Source organism: Podarcis vaucheri, assembly GCF_965113315.1.
Source record: "Podarcis vaucheri genome assembly, chromosome: 15".
NCBI lineage: Eukaryota > Metazoa > Chordata > Lepidosauria > Squamata > Lacertidae > Podarcis > Podarcis vaucheri.
The window spans coordinates 31,963,613-31,985,116 of NC_138753.1; the positions used below are offsets into that span (position 1 = coordinate 31,963,613).

At 46.2% G+C, this 21,504-nt stretch overlaps 1 protein-coding gene across 3 annotated transcripts in view; it reads left to right on the top strand.

Annotated features, from left to right (window-relative positions):
• Nucleotides 1–21,504, top strand: part of KIRREL3 (kirre like nephrin family adhesion molecule 3) — a 767,195-nt gene that overhangs the window by 677,108 nt on the left and 68,583 nt on the right. For all 3 annotated transcript variants that reach the window (XM_082200407.1, XM_082200409.1, XM_082200408.1), the window contains 2 exons: nucleotides 15,658–15,806; nucleotides 17,234–17,361. In XM_082200407.1, the coding sequence (XP_082056533.1) occupies nucleotides 15,658–15,806; nucleotides 17,234–17,361 (277 nt within the window). The remainder of the gene's footprint in view (nucleotides 1–15,657; nucleotides 15,807–17,233; nucleotides 17,362–21,504) is intronic.

Here is a 21,504-nt window from a genome sequence, read left to right on the forward strand (position 1 = left end):
CAACCCTGAGATTAAGAATCTCATGCTCTTCTGACAGAACTATCCCTTGGTAATTTTAACAGACAGAAAGGAGCAACAGGGGAGACAAGTGATTGGGAAATGTTTGCCCTGCAACTGATTTATATAAGGGTTCTGATTCATTTAAGAGAACTGTACAATCTGTGTGGAGCACAGCCGTGCAGCTTCCACACCTGAAATATTGCTTTGTTTAAGGAGGAAAGAGGGGAAAGTAGCAACAGCCGCAGGGGCAGCAGGCAGGGGAGGAATGACACTAGGATTACAGGGTAAGTCATCTCAAGAACTGCTGCAAGAGGGAAATTTATATAGTCCAGAAACAGCCCTGGGCAACACCATCGCAATCTATAAATACCTGCAAGGCAACAATATAAATGAAAGTAAGGAATTGCCCATGATCTCTGAAAATCATAGGACAAAGAGTAATGGCCTCAAGCCAAGGAGAGAGATAATGAAGCTGGCTGGATAGTAGAAAGAGCAACAGTAAGGGACTCCCAAGGGATGTGACAGAGGAAATGTCACAATAAAGGTTTAGGAGCCAGAAAAGGGGGGTGTCAATAGGCAGGGCTATCATGGAGAGGACTTTGGTTGCATTAGGTGGGGGTGGTAGGTCTATGGTGCCATTAGCCATGAAGGGAAGGACCACAGCTCAGTGCTAGAACATCCGCTTTGCATACAGAAGGTCCCAGTTTCAATCCCCAACAGGCAGATTTGGGAAAGACTCACTGTCTGCAAACATGTGGACAGCACTGAACTGGATGGGCCAAGGGTCTGACTCAGCATAATACAGTTTTTTGAAGAAATAGAGAGAGAGGTTGTTTCTTCAGCCTTCCATTTTGCTGTTGTTTCAAATGTATTTATTTTATTACATGGAGCAATACTTCTTATCTCTAGCTGCTGCACATCATTTTCTTCTCTTTGTGGCTTTTCCCACTCCTCCTCAAGAGTCATTGCAGTAGAGTGGGTAGAGCGTTGTGTTGGGGAGACTCAGGTTCAAGTCTCCATCCAGCCATGAATCTCACTGGATGTTTCTTAGCCTAACTACCACACTGGGTTCTTGGGAAATAAAAATGTTTGTGTGGGAGAACAATGTATCCCACTTTTTGTTCCCTGGAGGAAAGGTGGGTTGTGGGTTGGTAAAACATCGCACACAAAATAATTTGCAGAGAGTCATGTGCAGCAATATTGTTTTTCTGTGGTGTTGTAGCAGTGTGCAATCAGTAAACACGAGGGAGGAAAAGCACAGAGGATCGGGGAGTTGTGTCCAGATGGTGCATGAACATCACTTTAGTTTGATCAGGCTTTTGCATGCACTCAGTTTGGGCAATTGCAAAAGGCTCAAGAGTGTTGGTAGGGCACCCACAAGGAAATGAACAAGGGTGTTCACCTTTTCAAGTATCCCTATTTTGAAAAGTTTTTTAAAAAGAACAATGGAGGATTTCTACTGCATTAGTTCCACTTTCCTGACCAGATCGGACCATTTGGAACTCCAAACTCTGTGGAGAAAGTTGGAAGAGGAGAATGTTGGAAACATCCTGTCCCCTCAAGACTTGTGTGAGATAATGCCATGTCATAAAGTCCCCTGTTTTCACTCACAGAAAGGCAAGCTTTACTACTCATCATAGGAGCAGGTACGGTGGTCACTTCAGCCTGATCCCTTTCTTACCTTGCTTGCTCTCCAGGATTTCTCTGCCCCATCAAGCTTTGAGCTACTGGCCCACTTTCTCCCCCTACAAGGAGATCTTCCTTGAGGTTCTTTTCCTAGAATCAAAACCCTTAATTCCACCTTCTGCTGCAAACATTTGCATTACCCCCCCCTACTGTCTCCTCCCTTGAATGGGCCACACTCTCCCCTCTTAAGGCTTTGGACCACAGACTCCAGCCCTGTCCAACCCTTCCTCTTGCTTCCTCCATCTCTGTTCCTCTCCAACCCCACCGGGACCATTTCTGCTCTGACTACTCCTCTGACATTTTTGCTTCCTCTTTGGTTAGTCGACCCTGGTTCTCAGACTCACCCATATTTCGATACACACTTGAAAACTACATGGGACTCCAGCTTGGCCTGTTTGCAAGGCATGTGCTGATCTCTTGTGGTTTGACTAGTAGATGAGAAACTCCCATTCTCCCAGGTGGTCTTTGTGAAGGCTGTTAACAGGAATGGCTGCATTCCTTGCAGTCATTTGTGTCTTCCTTGAATTATCCCTTACAGAGCTGTCAGTATAACTAACTTCTCGGCTGTCGGATGCAAACTCTTCCTTGCTCTAATTACTGGTTCATCATTGTCCATAAAGGAGAACATCTGCTGGCAGCTCCCACAGCAGCTGCCTTCTTAAGGCTTTGCTTCCTCTCCAGAGTGTTCCTTTTGGAGCTGGGGGTGGGGAGGGGGAAGGCCGCTCTGTATTCTCAGATATGTCTTCATTGAATCTCGCTGTGTTCAGGTACAAAGCCTGCCATGGGTTTTAATTCATATGATCATCCAGCATGGAGGAAATAAATAAATGACAGGCACCCAAACACATTCTCCACACAGATTCAAATGAAGGTGTGGAGTGGCTTTAGAGGAGTCTGGCTTCTGTTCTTCTGTGTGACCTCTGAGCTGGCACTCAGCAAGGCATCCTCCATTCCAACACAACAATAATAACATTAGAAGAGGCCAGCTGGTTCAGGCCAATGAACCAGGATCCCGATCCATCACTACAGGGGATGGAGGAGGAATTGGCTTGATCTGCTTTTTGTAGTGTTCCAAACCAATTTGATGCCCCTCAACTTGTTGTGATTCAAGGACCCACCACCCGCTTGAGGATAAGAAAGACACATGGACACGGTATATTAGGTTAATGGGCTAAAAAAGGCCACAACTTTATTGATTACCTCATGTGAGAGGTATTGGCTTAGGCATTGGATAAAACAACAGAGCGTGACTCCACCCCCTCAGGGAGGGGTGAGTCTAACAAGGGTTAACCACCAGTGGGAGGAGCCTGTTGATGCAAATACAACTGAAAGCTCCCCCTGATGTCACTGGGGGTCGTGCAGCGGAATGGAAGGGAAGTGCTGCTGCAGCTGCATTTGAGTAGCTAAACCCCGCCCCCAAGCCTCCACCTGGTTGGTTGGCTACCTGGGGGGGTGGCATGGCACATGCATTGTCTCTTTCTTCAGATCTCTTTTCTACAGATCAGTTACATTTGTTGTGAGACATTGGTGATATATGCAGTATAGGGTTGGGAAGAAAAGGGGGGTGGGAGAGAGGGGGTGGGGTGGTAAAGCCTGTGTTCTTTTACTTAGTGTATACATGGGTTTTTTTGTGTCAGTATCACTTAGGTAGGTTCTCTTTCTATTCACTTGTTATGTTTCCTTGGTGATGAGAGATGTTGGGGTGGCCTAGGGTGTGGTTGATTGTCTTTGGTTGACTGCAATGGGATTTGTTTGTGCATGTGTCATATTGAATCATACGCTGTCAGTGGGTTTGTGTTGTTGTCTTGTTGGGCTGTGTATGTGATGAAGGGGAGCCATACTGGAGTGAAGGCATCCTCTTCTATTTCTCCCCGTGTCAATTTCAGTCTATTGGTTAGCTTTTCTAGAAAGGCTGTTTCTAAGGGGATATTTCTGGTCTTTACATTTAGGTGTCTGGTGTCAATCTTGGAGCAGGCTAGACAAAGTGGATTACCAAGCGTGCTTCATCAAAATGCACAGTTCCTTATCATCACATAACACTGGCACCCATAGGCCCTGTCACATTTCACCTCTTGCAAAGTGAGGGCTTTGCAATCGGATCACAAGCTAGCTGGAACGACCACAATGTTCTTTCCCACGCAGACTGGTAGCCGCCCTATTTGCTGATTGTGCTCCACGCCCAGGAAGGGAAGAGACACGGGGAGGCTAGTTATTGTGCCCCGTAAAAGACTTGCTTTTAACTTAATCACCCAAAATGGGACTTTTTGCACAATTAGGTGCTCGGTCCCCGAAGCATTCTGTAATCATGCTGATAGGAACTAATTAACTTTGGCTTTTCATTTCATGGATTCGAGCTTCTCATTTACTCTTCCCATTTGCGGGTTTAAGGCAAGGTGAAGAGCAGCAGGAGAGGCATTTTGCAAATGCCCTAGAAGAGACAAACAGAAGGACAGGGGGAGGGTGTTTGTTTTCTGTTTTAACCTGGGAAAACTCAACTGGGAGGTAAAGATGGCGAAATGAGGGAGAGTTGGGTGACCACTGGATTTTAGGCATCTACCCAGATCCATTTTAGAGAAGAATCATGAACATAGGTGCTGAGGGGGACAATTTTCAGCCTGAGGGCACATTTTCTTCTGGGGAACATTCCAAGAGCCACATGCCAGTGGTCAGCAGGGCCAGAGGCAAAAGTGAGAAGAACGAGAATGTTTCTACGGTGAGGTAGTTTCCACACAAACTCAGACACACCACTCTATCCTCAGTCTAGGTGAGGAAGAGTTACTATCAGAGCTCAAGGGCACATTCCAGCCATGCAATAAACCCCAAGCAGGGCTGGTGAGAGACCCAAGGGCCAGAAAGAAAGCCTGGAAGGGCCACATTTCTCTCTTCCCCCCCCTTCCTGGTTTACAGTGGTACCTCGGGTTACAGACGCTTCAGGTTACATACGCTTCAGGTTACAGACTCTGCTAACCCAGAAATAGTACCTCGGGTTAAGAACTTTGCTTCAGGATGAGAACAGAAATTGTGCTCCGGCGGCACGGCAGCAGTGGGAGGCCCCATTAGCTAAAGTGGTGCTTCAGGTTAAGAACAGTTTCAGGTTAAGAATGGACCTCCGGAATGAATTAAGTACATAACCCGAGGTACCACTGTATTTAGTTTTAATTGAGTGGGTTGTTGTTGATGCTGTTGCCATTGTTTAAAAAACCTTGGCAATGCCTCACCTCTCAGGGAAGTGGGGAATGTGTAGTATTCCAAACTTAGGTAGACACTCCGGTTTACAGCAAGGACGAGGAGAGCAGCATTCAAAGCACAAAAAAGTGCTTCTCTCATGAGCTTGTTGAATGCAAGGCCAAAAATAAAAGCAAAGTCACTGGATTAATTATTAAAGGAAGAAGCGGGGGAGGGGGGAGGCGGAGAGGGAGCTGATTTACTTCTATGCACACCCCAATCACCCAGCAGGGGGGAGAAGCTGAAATGGCTAGTCAGCATCTGTTGGAGGCGTGAAGATAAATGAGTGAAGAAAGGAGATAAATGCATACAAATTGAGCTCACATCTGTACCGTTAATATATCTCTTTTGAAAAGCTCGTGTCATCAGTTGGAGTGCAGAGCCCTGCTGTTCAACCCACCCCCCAGCCACCCACCCTTCAGATTTGGACTTTTAACCACAGGATCGGCAGTAGTCCGGATCTGGCGGCTCTCACTTCCCTTCCCCATTGGTAGCTCAGGTCTTCCGCAACCCCTTTTCACATTGTCAGAGACACAGGCTGAAGCTGTGCAGGTGGAGAACCAGGATCACACCCCCATTGTTCCTGCTCCTGACCTGCAGTGAGGGCTGATCCACTGGGACAAATTGGGAACTGCCCCACCAACTTCAGTTTACTCTATCAGCCCCCATTACCCTGCCTCTTTGCACACAACCAGTCCAGAGGATACCATTGCCTACCAGCTTCTTTTAGTGTTGCCTTGGTAGAACTGAGCAGAGAGGAAGTTGGGGACCAAGCTAGGATTAGGTGGCTATTGCTGTCAATGGGTCTGTCTCCCTGCCTCTCGACCCACCAGTCCTAATGGGCACCAACCACCACTGCTAACCTGCGTGCATTCTTGGGCTTTGTGTGCGCTGAATAATGGCTATGTTCTACCCGTCAGAGACAGTATACTTTTGCATGTCAGTTGCTGGGAATCACAAGGGCAAAGGAAACATTAGGAAGAACTTCCTGACAGTAAGAGCTGTTCGACAGTGAAATTTGCTGCCAAGGAGTGTGGTGGAGTCTCCTACTTTGGAGGTCTTTAAGCAGAGGCTTGTCAACCATATGTCAGGAGTGCTCTGATGGTGTTTCCTGCTTGGCAGGGGGTTGGACTCGATGGCCCTTGTGGTCTCTTCCAACTCTATGATTCTATGATTCTATGATTCTAAGGTGTGCTATTGCAGTCGGGTTCTGCTTGCAGGCTTCCCATCAGCATCAGATAGGGCTACAGCTTAAGAAGTAACAAGTTAAAAAGTGCAAGTTCTGTTTTCTCTTTGGTGGGTGGACACTCCACTTTCTACATCTGCTCATTGGGAGAATTCTCCATTTATTCCCATTCTGCCTCTCTTCTTCCACGACTGCTAAGCTTACTTACTCCAGAGTTTTGATGCAGCACTGTCAGAGGCTTTTTAAAAGTCTTAAGTACGCAATGTCATATGCATCACCTCCATCTATATGCTTGTTGCTGTGAAAGGGACTTACCCTTGCAAAAGCCATTCTGGCTCTGCTTCAGCAAGACTTGTTCTTCTGCATGCTTTTGGACAGTCTCTCTCCTTATAGTCAGAAACACTGTTGAGAGAGGGCATTTGCACAAGCCAAGTATATGTGCATACAGATCACAGGCCTCAGACTCTAGCCTTTTTGACAAACTGGGAGGGGTGGTGGCTGTGCAGGTCCAGGAGCAGGGGACAGCAGTGCACCATTTTGTTATCGCTGTTTACTTTCCTGCCACAGCAGTACCTATTTATCTACTTGCCCTGGCATGCTTTCGAACTGCTAGGTTGGCAGAAGCTGGGTCAGAGCAATGGGAGCTCAACCCATTGTGTGAATTCGAACAGCTGAACTTCTGAGTGGCAAGCCCAAGAGGCTCAGTGGTCTAGACCACAGTGCCACCCATGCTGTGTAAATGTCACGGTGCTCTGTTGCACCAGAAGCGGTTTAGTCATGCTGGCCATATGACCCAGAAAGCTGTCTGTGGACAAACGCCGGCTCCCTTGGCCTGAAAGCAAGATGACTGTAGGAATTGGGTGCATCATGCATCTAGAAGTGGGCATGGTTGGAGTTAGAGTTAGAATGGCAGCATTAGACCAGAGCAGTGCATCATAATTACATCCAAGTGCCAAAAAACCAAGTCTAAACTGAATTCAGTTAAGGGCAGATCTGGGTTAGGGGAAGGCTCACTAGCAGGGGTGGCTAATTGTTGTCCTTCGGATACTGCTGGGCTACAACTTCATCACCCCTGGCTAGGTCATGCTGAATAGGGCTTATGACTACTGGAGTCCAGCAACATCTGGTGGGCCAGAGGTCCCCATCCCTGGTCTAATGAGCACCACCAGAAAGCCTCGCTTTCTGAAATAAACATGAAGATTTCTCTGTTGTGTCTCTCTTTTATTCCTCTGTCCCTTCAATTATTATTCATAATGGAGAAAGCTACAGGGCCCTCCAGGTCAAACTATTTGTCCATCTGGCCCAGTATTGTCTACTTCCATCTCTGGAGAACTGGTGGCCTTCAGCTCCCTTCACCCTTGATCAGTGTGGCCAGGCTGGCTGGAACTGATGGGAGCTGGAGTCTTAACAATGTCTACCAACTTCTGAAGGCCCACAGATTTCCCACCCCTGCTCTGATCTGACTGACAGCACTTCTCTATGATCTTAGGCAGAGGTCTTTCACAGCATGTTTCCTTTGAGCGCCCTAACCAGAGATACCAGGGATTGGATCAGGAATCCCCTGCCTACAAGGCTTGTGCCTTACTACCCTGCTAGCCTAGGGACACATGGCCCTCCAGGCCTTTCTGGCTGGCCCTCAGGACTCACCCCAGGCCATGTTCATCACCAGCCCTGCTTTGCACCCCAGCAGTTCTTGCCTAGCTGGAATGTGTCCTTGAACTCTGGCAAGGTCTCTTGCTTGCCTGGATGGTGGATGCAGAGTGGTGTGCAATCAGTCCCTCCGGCAAGTCTTCTGTTAGACGGGGTTGCAGTGTTGCCATGTTGCATGGCTTCTGCGGGACTGCGAAAGTCCTTGCCTTGCTAGCAGATTCAACTCCGCTTTCCCAGCAACGGCGACGGAGTTTCCTTTCATTCTTTTGCTGCGTTGCCACCCCTGCTCTCCTGCTCCGTTTCGGGGTGAGGCATTCATTCTTTTTTAAAAAGACGCAAACACAAAGGAAAGTTACAAACAAACGAATAAATAAGCTGTCGACATTTGAAACTGACCCCTTTCCGCTCACAGGTTAATATTATTATTCCTATTTATAGCGCTCACATTTGTAGTGCTTAGGGCTTCGTAATGTCACCTCAAAGTGAAGCTGCATTCCGCTGATTTTTATCTGGAACAAATGACATCAAACTAGAGACTGAAAGGGAAGCGTACTTTAAAAGCTAATTGATGGAAATTTATTTCAGAGTTAGTACTCAAACAACTGGGGCGGGGGGTGGTGGAGTGTGTTGAGAATTGCTGCTAGTTCTTTCCTTTCCCTTCTTTCCCTTGCGTGGTGAGTCCCCCCCCCCCCGGAAATAAAGACACATGACACAATTATTTAAGGTTAATGGGCTAAATATGGCCACAACTTTATTGGTTACAGGTGATGAGCGGTATTGGCTTAGGCATTGGTCCTAACAGACTATCTGGCTTCAGCCTGTCCGCTTGAAGTCCAGAAAGGGTTAACCACCAGTAGGGGGAGTCCTGCTGCTGCACATCAACTACTAGGAACTCCCCCGGGGTCACCGCTGGGGGGCGTGCCTTAGGCCCTCACCTCCATAGGCTTCGGACAGGGCCACACCCCCCAGAATCCTTTATCGGACTACCCTTCAATATGCGGGGCAGGTGATGGCACTTCCTCCCCTCTTCCATCTACAATACAATACCAATACGCCCACAATCCCACCTCCTCTGCAGGGCGGAAGTGGCTTTTCCTCCCCTCTCCTCTCCTCTTCCCACCACCTGCAGCTCACTTCATTCAGTAGACTCACCTAACACTGAGCCACTAGGCTTAGGTTGGTGGCTCTCCCAGCTTGGTGCCCGAGATAAATGCCAAGCTCGGCAAACCCTAAAGCCGGCCCCACACCCAGGGGCGGAGCTCGCTGCTCCAGCACCCAGACAGGTGCACATGCTGTGCACCCAGGGGCGGAGCTAACATCCCAAGGGGGCGCCGCCCACGGTGAGCATCCAGGGGGATCGGGACGGGGATGTCACCCCCCTCAGGGATGACACCCGGGACAAACCCCACCCACCACACACCCCTTCTTCCGCCATTGCCCACACCCTGACTCTAACAGGGAACCCACACTTCATGTGATAATTATGTATAGTACCGTTACACTCTTGTCTTCACCCATGTAACAGAGGAATGACAGGTGTGTATGTACTTAACTACCTCTGTACAATTTTTATTTACTTATTTGTATACCGCTTATATGCCCAAATGGCTTTTAAGCTAGGGTTGTCATAGTTCAAAAAGTGAAAATCCGGCCAGAAAAGTTGTTGCGCTTCTTCTTCCCCAAAATTGTTGGGCTATTTCTGAGGGAAATAGGCAAAAATGACACTGCCAACATGGACAATAACAAGACCATCAGGGCATTGAAATATCCTTAATTAGAATATATAATAAAACAAGCTGGTTGTAAAAAAGAAAGAAAGAAAAGAAAGAAACATGACAATCAAAACAGGTTTTTTTTTAACCAGTTGGAACAATGCGATCAGAAGTTGAGCCCGGGTACCTTTGTTGGACCACTCACATGTTATAAGAACAACCATGTATCATTCCCCTTTCTGTGTTTGCTGCAAATAACATCAGTATGCCATAGTTGATACATCAAACGTCATAGGAGCCAACTCCTATGGGCCGCGATTAGCATTCCCATTCAAAAGGGGGGGTGCACTGTGGGGCGGGGCTTACCTTGGCCCCCACAATATTTTATTCAAGTTGGCACCCCTATAAAGTGTGAAACTAGTCTCAAACACAGTGCATTTCCTTCCAGCACCAGTTGGGACTTCTCCATGGTGGCCCCTTGATTATGGAGTGCCCTCCCCCTGAAAGTATGGTGTTTCAACTCCAGGTTATAACCTCCCTGTTTCCCTGGGCATTTCTGGGATGTTAGCCCACTGCTCTAATCAGTGTGTTTGGAAGTTTAATTTTATATTTTTAACTGCTGTTACTTTGTTATGATGATGGTTTTTATTGTTTTAAATTTTTTAAGTGGTTTTGTAAACCTGCCCTGAGATCAATCGATGAAGTCAGGTTTAAAATGTCCTTAATAAATAAACATTGCTTTTAGCAACAGTAAGTCGGTTTAATATGCTCCAGTTCCATTGCTCAAAGCTTAGCTACACTGATGGGTTTGCAGGGGCAAAGAGTCAGGACAGGAGATGCCTCTCCCCTCCCTCTTCATGTGGTTACATCTTTATGTAACAGGAAGAAACTATGTGTGATGCACTATCCTGCCTTGTGCTAGATGTTTGCATTTCTGATTATGACCCACAGATAGCAGTGATACTGTGTGTGTGTGTTTCAGTGCTCCATCAGCGCTGCCTCTTAATGCATGCTGCTTTGGGTATCAGGCCTAATTGAACCATGTCGTCGTCTTCCATAAGACAAAAGTTACTGAGTGATGAGTGGATTGAATTTCAGCCAGCAGATACTTATGAAGTTAGATTGGCAGTTGATTTTTATATGACTGATAGTTTACTTTGTACTAAATTTAAAATCTTACGACACCCATATTGTCGAAATGAATTATTCATTGATGTATCGTACATTAATCTGGTGTTGTAATGATGTATTGGTAATGTGGTGTTCCTCTTGTGTTGTGAGCTAGTTTAGGAACATTATGTAGGAAAGTGGCATCCATATTATTATTACTGATTGCAGATGCCACCATGTTTTTTAGGTTTCCGCCCCGCACCCACCTGTCCCCCAGATCATCTTAATCTAATCTCTTGTATACTGTCAGTTCCTCCATCTATCCATCTCTGACATCCCCAGTGTGGCAGGATGCCAGATGGTGCCCCATTAGGTCACATTTGCTTATTGTTTGGTAAACAGCAGTTTAATTTAAGTGCTGAGTTGACAGCTTGTCCTCAAAAGACAATTTTCACATTGCAATGTTTCAAATGCCAGCTTGGCTTTCTAGTATAATGTTATTTCAACTGCCTTAAAGGGATAAAGTTCCCTTTGATTAAAAAAAGGAGGAGGAGGGAGCCCAGGGGAACTTTACTGTGTGTTTTGATGTTGACAGACCTGAGTGCATGAACTGGCAAACCTTGGACTGGATTTTCCCAGGCGCTTTGGGGCTGGCTACGGGTCTTCTTGCTTTTATGAGCCTGGAAGCTCAGCCTGTCCAATAATCATCATGACTGGCAGAATTCTCCCCTGTTTGTTCTACGCTTAGCAGTGATTTAGAGGATGTGTGTGTCGGTATCAGCCAGGTTTGCAACCAGGAGTTGCTGGAATCCATTGTACGGGTGTTGTGAGCATTTAAGCACCAGGTGCTCATATTAGCGAAAGCCCTTGATAGAATGTTTGAGGGCAGGATCCAGGTAAGCATAGCTAGGCTCATTTCTACCCTGCAGTTTGTCCCTGTTGCAAGCATCATGATTAAGCGAGCACTGCTTTCTGCTGTAAATGTGCATATTCACTTTCTGAATCTCTATTCTGGCCTCTGGCCCTTTATTTGTGATTCATACAGAACATAGTCTGGCTTCAGCTGCCTATTCTCTGGTAGCCTCCAGCTTAGACTACTGTAATGTGCTGTATATGGGGCTGCCTTTGGAGACAGTCCAGAAATGGCAGCTAGCGCAGAAGGCAGCAGCTACATAGATAGTTCACAGGAACAAGAAGGCATGAACACATAGCACTGCTTTGTTTCCAGACCGAATTCATGAAGTGCACTCCTGGTGCTTTTATTTTTCCTTTGCAGCTGTGAAGGAAGGTTCTTGAATTCAAGCCCCAGGTGCAAAGATTGCTGCAGAAATGAGGGTTAGTTCAGTGCCAAATGCACACCCAGTTTTGGGCAGGTGTTGGCTCCATTCAGGAGCTCCTGAGTTGAACCCATCCCAGTGGGACTTTCTATTGGCACCAAATTTAAAAGGCACTGACTTGCAGTAGAACAATCACAAGTGCATTCTAAGACTCTCTGCAGCCTGTCATATGACAACAGATGTGGGAAAGAGGGGCATGGCTGGAGGAAAATGGCCTCCTGGGTGAAATTAAGAACCAACAGGAGTCCTAATTTGGCCCCTAGGTCAGTGTTTCCCCATCGCTGACGCAGAGAGACATGCTACCCCATGTCTTAACTTTGACACTGAGGACTCATCTGTACTGTACATTTAAAGCAGCATTGTATCACTTGAAACAGTCATGGCTTCCCCCAAAGTAACCTGGGAAATGTAGTTTCTTAAGGGTGCTGAGAGTTGTTAGGAGATTCCTATTCTCCTCACAAAGCTACCATTCGAAGAGTTCTCCAGGAAGAGGGACTGATTCTCTGGGAAGAAAGAATGCTTAAGAGCTGTAGCTCTGTGAGGGAAATAAAGGTTTCCTAACCATTCTCAGCACCTTTAACAGACTACAGTTCCCAGGATTCTTTGAGGGAAGCCGTGTCTGTTTAAAGTAGCATGATATGGGTTTAAATGCATGGTGCGGTTACAGCCTGAGGCACATACCTGCTAGGAAGGTCAGTGGGTGTGCTTTCCTGCTGACTTGTGGTGAGAGTTACAATTGTCACGGTGTCTGTCTGACTTCTTTTGTACAAATTTCTTGTTGCGATAACATATGTCCGCAAGTTGGTTCCAGAAAATGAAACATCTGTGCACATGGAGAGAAGTGAGCATGTGTATGTTGTATCTATGACTTTTTCTTCCAATGTCCCAAGCAGAGGTTTTTTCCCCTAGGAATGGATGAACCAACCTATTTCTATCTGGGGTCAATTTCACAATTGTAGGTCTGTTCCATGCTTTCTTTTGTAGATTGTTTATAAAAATGCACAACAAACACCCCCCCCAAAAAAAATCACATTTAAATTGTTCACACTTTCCCCCAAATCACACAGTTTATACAAAATGCAATTGTCCCGTAAAATATCCATTTGGGGACACATTTTTAACTGGAGTTGTTTTGCAAAATCAGGAAAGATGCATAATCCAATGGGTAGCTGCTTCCTGGCCCCTGCATAAGCCTGGGACCAACAAATTAGGTCACTCTGTTTTACAATGTGGACCAAATGAATTTCTCCTCTATTCCACATCTCCCACAGCCTTACACACTGAGATCTTTTTATCACAAAAGGCTGAAGATTGGGTCTTTCTCTCTCTGTATGTAAATCACATGTGCTACCCCTGAGCTGAGGTCTCACCCAGTTTATTTTAGGAACTGTTCTTTTTAAATGTGAAAACCCTGCAATTCGGCCCCCTTCCCCATTCACACACTTTTTGGATAACAAATAACAGTTGGTGGCTTTCTGCTACATTGCCAGAAACAACAGGTTATATAAGTAGGTCAAGAAAGAGTCAATTATAAGAGAACTTGTTCAGTTAGCAGAGATGGATGAACATCCTAGGATGACTTAGTTGGAATCTGCATTACAGATGGTCTCAACCCCAGGAGATAGTTTAGCAAAATCTTCTACTGCTGATATATTCCAATTCCACATTGTCTGCAGATTCAGCCATCTGTGGCTGAGAAAAAGGTGTTTGTTGTGGTAAAATATCCCCAGCAGAAGAATCTGGGTGATGTTGACCACATGTGATCGGAATGCAAGTGGTTTAGAATAGCACGTATGTCCAAGGGTTACACTGGACTCGAGTACGCAATACATACTTTTTTAAAAAGGTCTGTTTCATTAAGTTCAGTTCATTAATTTACATTATCTGTAGGCCAACCCTTAAAAAAAAATACAATATAAGAGCAATCGTTACACGTTACATGCATCACCTGGCCTACAGCACAAGCAATTGCAATTTCTTTCAACAACTTATTTCTTTGTTTCTTAGTCCTTTAATCACTTTTGGTTTGGTTTGCTGCTGCTTCTCAATGTGGGGTGGTTTCCATGCTCACATGGGGTTATCCCATTTCATTCTCAGTGCAACCCAATAATATGAGTTAAGCAGCAAGGGAAATGAGTGTCCTAAGGATACCCAGTGACTTTCATGAATGAATAGGGATTGGAGCCCAAGTCTGACTGCTGTATGCCCAACACTTTGACCCAGTGCACCACACTGGTTCACGAGCCCAGGGGAAGGGAACTCTAGGCCAGGGACCAACACGACCTTCCAAGTTTCTTTGTCTGCCTCTCTTTGTCTGACCTGGTCTCTCCAGGTCATGCCCCTCTCCCCAGACCACACCCTTATCGACCCTGCTTTGCACTCCAACCATTTTTGCCTAGCTGGAAAATGCCATTGAATTATTGCAATGCCTCCTGCTTGTCTGGATGGAAATGGCGGGGGGGGGGAGAGTAGCCTACTATACAAAGGGACCATTTGTTGCTCTACCCATTTTCCTCTGGTCCTGCCCACTGCTGTTATGTGGCCCTCAGAATGTTGCCCTTAAGGGAATGTGGCTGAAAAAGGCTTGGCACCCCTGCACTGTCTATCCCTATCCAGACATTCTCCCTCAGGTGTTTTCCATCATGTGTGTCAGGAAAGGAAGGACACACTTGCTGACCACTGTCCCCTCCATTGCATTCCTGATGATCCAGTCTTTTAGAGGCTGGCTGCACCATTTAGAACCCTGCACCAATCAGGGCTCTAAGTCACCTGAGGAGCCTCTACATGCAGTGCTGGCTTCCTGCTTCAGGCATTTAGCCCCAGTGCATGGAGGCTGGTGGGGCTGGGTTGCCAGGTGTAAGAGCAGAAAGCACCCCACACACCAGGCATAGGCAAACTCAGCCCTCCAGATGTTTTGGGACTACAATTCCTATCACCCCTGACCACTGGTCCTGTTAGCTAGGGATCATGGGAGTTGTAGTCCCCAAACATCTAGAGGGCCGAGTTTGCCTATGCCTGCCCCCCACTCTCCCCCATGATGGGAAAACATGAGAGGGACCTCTTGGATGGGGCTACTGTTATTCAACAATTGTGAGGAGTAGGAGGCAATCCCTAGATTATTTTTCATAGAGGGCCATTAAAGGTGCTCTTTGAGGGATACTCATAATGCCACGGACATGAAGGCTGCTTCACATGTTGAGTTTCCATGGCATGGTCAGCGAGTGCATAGTGCATCTGCTTTGTGAAAGCTAAGCAAGTCAAGGTCTGGATGGGAGGCTGTCATAGATTCCTGAATCTGCCATTTGGAAAAAAGATGAAAGGTGGGGTGTGAATGTACTAAATAAAATAAAATAAATAATGGGCAAGCAATTTTCATGCAGTGACTCACCATGCTGAACCAGCAGTTCTATGTTGACATGGGTTTAAACAAATCTGTGATTGACTGACTGACGGCTGATCCAGCATTTTTTATCCATCTCTCCGCAAGCCACGAGAAATGAACAGCGTTTGGTGGCACAGAGAAATTTGCTAGAGGAGCTTCTGCACAATGGTGTTTCACACGGAGTGCAACATCACAACCTGTGCTTGCGTATCAGGGGAGTGGCCTGAATTGGACTTTTATCCCTGTGTCCTTAACTTGGTTTTGTTTTGACATCTCCTTCCCTGTATGGTCCTTGTACAGTGAAACCTGTTTTACGTGGCAATGCCTTTATAACACAGCCCTGCTCTTCTCCTTGTTGTCTTTCTGCAGGTGGGCCAAAAAGGGACACATTATAAAGGAAGCATCGGGGGACTCTTATGAGACCATTGTTGACCATACCTATTTTTTTGAACCAATCTCTTGCGAGGTGACCAACGCTTTAGGCAGCACCAACATCAGCAGGACAGTCGATGTCTATTGTAAGTACAGCTCAGCTGCTGGACCATAGAATCATAGAGTTGGAATAGACCACAAGGGCCATCGAGTTCAACCCCCTGCCAAGCAGGAAACACCATCAGAGCACTCCTGACATATGGTTGTCAAGCCTCCAAAGACCTCCAAAGAAGGAGACTCCACCACACTCCTGAGTTTGTGTGATAGGGCTAATCCTTCGTCATTTGGGAGTTGCCTTGTGGATGATAACAGTGCAGTTTCTTAAGGGAATGAGATGTACAATTGATCCATCCGTGGTAAAAAAGGAAGCCAGAGAAAGGACCTAAATAATAATGGTCCAGCTGTTGTTTTAGTTAACCATCACCTGGAAAACCAGGCACACATCAGCTTTTTGTGCTAAAGGTAGAAAAGTTTTGTCCTGCACAGTAGCAAGTCACCATGAAGTGCTCTGAATGGGACAGATGCAACCCTCTACAACAGGGGTGGGGACTCTTTTTGGCTCAATGCACCAGATCCTCATCTGTCCCCACCCCTGCAATCTAGCTTCAATAAGTGGATGGGACAACCTACCTGTCAATCATCTGACATCAGGTTGTCCTGCCTACCTGTCAAAGTCCTTGGCACTGCACATCCCAAGCTCACAACAGCTGACTGGTTTCCAGGTGCTTGGGAGCCACAGTGCAAGGCCTTTGGGGTCAGCCCTATGCTTGTCAGTGCTGAGCAAGGGACTGCAAAGCTTCTTCCCCATGAGGAAGCCAATCTAGCCTCATCTCTACTTTCCCCACACCTGCATGGCATATCCTGTCAGGTGTGGGGCAGGTGGGCAGGGGAAATGACCTTGCTGAGCCAAATGGGGCCCATAGGCCAGAAGTTTTCTGCCCCTGCCCTCTGCTTTGATCCAATTTTGTCTGCTGTGCCTACCCAGTACCCAGAGTGTTGAGCCAGGGTGCACAGAACTAATGCAGCACTGGAGAGGCAGGCAGAATTGTAGCTTGACAGTGCCTTTGTACCACAGACCATGTCCAGCATGTACCACCTGCCCATGTGGCAGGTTGGCTGCTCCAGGCTAGACTGCCATGGCCATTCAGGCCAACAGCCTGGGACTCTTTCATAACTCCTAGGGACCCACAGTTCCAGAACTATGAAAGTGATGCCTTAGTCACCCTATCTGAATGATTTTCTGTTTTTGTGAAGTTCATGTGTTCATATGTTCAAAGCTACTTTGGAAGAGATGGAATAAATGTCTCTGGATTAGGCTTCAAGCCTCCATTTCTTCCTCTAGTCAAGAATTCAAAGCCACAACAAGGGAGAGATCTAATTCATGCATTATGTCTCCCCTTGGGTGATTGCATGGTCCCTTATCGCCTTTTCCTTCCCTGACCTGCTATGAAGAATCGTTCCGCTGCTGTCCTATTCTGCAGATACCTATTCTGTGACTTATATCTTATTATAGTTGGGCCACGCATGATGACGGAACCACAGTCCCTTCTTGTTGACCTTGGATCGGACGCTGTGTTTAACTGTGCTTGGATCGGAAACCCGTCGCTGACCATCGTCTGGATGAAGCGGGGCTCGGGTGTGGTAAGGATGCTTAAAAACAGCTCAACATTTCAGGGGAAGTTTGAGAGCTGAGTGCCGAGTGCCCTCCAGACTGGTGTTTTGTGTTGTGTTGTTTTTGCTATTATATTCTGCAACATGTTCTCGACACAATGTTGTGATGGATTTATATTGGGTCGTCCACACATCATTCTGCTTTATTTTTTATTTTAATTTTTTGCAATAATTCCCTAGTGCCACCACACGTGCACTATACATTTAAAGCAGTATCACACCTATTATTATCATTATTATTATTATTTATATACCACCCTATATCCAGAGGTTTCAGGGTGGTTCATATAAATTTAAACAATCTTGCCCCCCCCCAAGTATCCTGGGAACTGTAGTTTGCTGAGGGAGATGAGAGTTGTAAAGGGACCCCCATTCCCCTCACAGTGCTACAATTCTGAGTGGTTTAATAATCAATCCCTCTTCACAGGGAACTCTGAGAATTGTAGCTCTGGGAGGGGAATGGGGTCTCCTGGCGCTGTGGGTTAAACCACAGAACCTAGGACTTGCAGATCAGAAGGTTGACGGTTCGAATCCCCGCAACGGGGTGAGCTCCTGTTGCTCAGTCCCTGCCAACCTAGCAGTTCGAAAGCATGTCAAAGTGCAATTAGATAAATAGGTACTGCTCTGGCGGGAAGGTAAAAGGTGTTTCCGTGTGCTGCTCTGGTTCACCAGAAGCGACTTAGTCATGCTGGCCACATGACCCGGAAGCTGTACGCCGGCTCCCTCTGCCAATAAAGTGAGTTGAGCGCTGCAACCCCAGAGTCGGCCACAACTGGACCTAATGGTCAGGGGTCCCTTTACCTTTTAACAACTCCCAGCACCCTTAATAAACTACACTTCCTAGGATTGCTGTCTGGAAAGGCTATGGCACAGTAAAAGTGGGACAGAAAAGCCCCCATAATATTTGTGGTCGGAAAGGTTACAGGATTTCAGCAGGAAGTTACAGGATATGCACTGACAATGGAGTCATATAAATACCCTGAACTACTAGAGGTGCAAACAGCATTGAAAGCAAGATCAAGTTTGACCACCCCAATAGCATCAAGAGTGCAAATCATCATAAATGTAAATATCGAAAATATAAGGGATGCTCTACTGAGTCAGACCATTGGTCCATCTAGCTCCGTTCTGGCTACACTGGTTGGCAGTGACTATCCAGGATTTCAGGAAGGCGTCTCCTCCAGTCCTACCTGGAAATGTCAGGGATTGAACCTGGGACCTTCTGTATGAAAAGCAGGTGTTCTGCCACTGAGGCACAGCCTCTCCTCAATACTGGTTCTTGCAGGCTTCAATTCACATGACATCATTCTCTTTCTGCCTTTATTGCCTAGAGTATTTTGGCAGGTGGGTGCTCTGTGCATTGTAGATATCATGCTCGTCTCACAAAGTGTAGCAACTATGAACATGAATCATAATTTAAATCTGAGCTCATCCCTAAGACTGGGTTAGCCTTTGATAATCTCCTGCCTCATCACCAGCCTTTCCCCCACCTGCCCATCTACAAGGCAGGGATAAGGATAATGGGCTGCTCTTCACTGTAGTTGTAATGTTCCAGAGAGATAATCTGCAGCAGGAAGTCGGGGGGGGGGGGGACTGTTTTGTAGCACATTAAAGACTCAATACTAATACTACTAATAATAATAATAACAATGCCAGAAGACTGAGCAGTACAGGAGATAGTTGTGTACCATATCACTACATCCCATGTGAGGTTCTTTGAGTGGTTGTGGAAAGCCTGTGAAAGTAAATATTGAGTAGCAGCAAAGTCTAAGTCATGGAGTGGACTCTTGGATTTGTTCATTGGATTAATCCTTTGCTCTCAGCCTCGCTGCTCTTGCTTTCTGCTGGTGATTCCCACAGCAGCAGGATCAAATATCAGTGTTATTTGCAGTTCAGAAGGGACAACAAGCTGTTGCTGAGCTGGTAGATCAAACATGTGAACGATCTGTGGCCCACCTTGAAATATACAAAACTGGGCATGCCTGTTGCATCCTGCAGTTAACTCAGAGCATCATTATTGTAGCCTAGGGGGGGGGGCAACCCTGTGAGGTGAGCTGGGATTCTGAGGAAACTTATGTTGTGTAGTCAATTCCACATTTTGTGCTTTCCTGTGATGTGTGATTCTATCCCAGTGTTCACAACCAGGGCTGGCCCACCCAGGAGGCAAACTAGAGCAGCCGCCTTGGACAACAGAATCCTGAAGGGAAGCACCCCCACAGGGACCCCACCCTGCTACCAGGTTCGCATGGCAGCATCTTCTGGCAAAATCTCATGAGATCTCACCAGAAACTGCCACCGTAGAACCCCAGTCAACAAGGCTTTAGCGGCTGGGGAGGCGACAGTTTTCTCATTCTGCCCCAGTGAAATGGGATGAACCACCCCGGATTTTATCCCAGTGTTGAGAACTGTGCAATCACCTGCCCTTTCCATTCTGCTGCTGTGTGGTGAAGAGGCTCATTATCTCACTGCCTGGAGTTCTGGGCCTGGCAAATGTATGGACGTGTTTGGTGTGTTTTTTCAAAAGATATTTATTAAAGTTTTTAAAATATAACAATGAAAATAAAAAATAAATAAAAAGAAACAAAATACAACATAAAAACAGTTAAAAAACAAATAATTTTCCATAACATATCTTCCTTACGCTTATTTCCCCAGACCTCCTCATACCTCCCTTCTTTGTATTCCACTTCAATTTGTTAGTTCAGCAAATCCTTACCATTAAGCTTTTACCCATTTGTAAACCTTTTTTTCGTATCTCCTAAAACATTACAGCTGGAAACCCCTTAGTTTCTATCCAACATCCTTCTAACATTCATTAATTTTACAATATTTCTGTATATAGTCTTTAAATTTCTTCCAGTCTCCTTTCACCAACTCTTCTCCCTGGTCTCGGATTCTGCCCGTCATTTCTGCCAATTCCATATAGTCGATCACCTTCATCTGCCATTCTTCCAGAGTAATGTATGGACGTGTTTGATCACTTTTGGACTTCTAGATAGGAGCAACAGTCCAATTACACTGGACTGCCTGAGATGGTCAAGATGGTGCCTGTTATGTACTGAGTTGAATAGGATCCAAACTGAAGCAGTCTGATTGGTCCTAGAACAATAGGATCCAAATTGCAGCAGTCTGATTAGTCCTAGAACAATAGGATTCAGAATGCAGCAGTCTGATTGGTCCTAGAACAATGCAGCAGTATGATTGGTTGGCAGGAACCACCCAATCCTGCTCCAGATAGAAGTGAATCCACAACCTGATTGGCTTACAGTAGAATTCCGGAATTAGCCAATCATGTGCAGCCCATTGTGTAAATAATGTATATAAAGCAGATACTGTGAGGGGACATTCATTCATTCCTCCTCACCACTATGAGCTGAATAAAGAGCATGAAATCACTTTGCGACTCTGAGTATATTTCAGTGCCCCTTCCATTCATTCCACATATAGAAGCTAATCGAGCTAGCATTCAACACTGTCAGTGGAGCGGTGTCCTCCACTGCATTAAGGGGCAGCACGCTAGGTGAGGGAGCCATTTGGCAGAAACAGTACTGCCACCTCTCTCCACCATAACCTGCACTCCAGCATCTGGCCCCCAAGGTGCCTGCCTCGCCATGCCTAATGAAAAGGCCGACCTTCCTTAGTTGCAAACTGCACTGGTGGCAGCAGGCAGTGGTGGCTGACCAGAGATGGCAGTGAATGTTCTCAGCACTTTCAAAGCAAAGAGGGGAAGTTTTAGACTGAGCAGAGGTCAAGGAGGCTGATTTATGTAACTGGACTAATAAAAAAAATGAAAGGTACGTTTCCATGGCAGTCACAGCACTTTCCACATTTCCGCTGCTCAAAGGGGATCTTTGCAAAGTAACCCTAATAGAAGTTGAATTGATTCCTATTATGAGCAGCATCTGGGTTAACCAAAGGCCAAGGCAACCGCTTTGCCTCTTTGTGACAGGTGGAACTTTGCAAACCATCTCCACATTTGGCTCTTTTTGTCTGCCAGAAGTGGTAAACAATATGAGCACATATAAAAACAATACAGATAATATTAAATAGTAGGCATTGGGGACTCATGAGGTTGAACTCAGCTTTGCAGGTTTTACAAAAAACTAAAGCCCT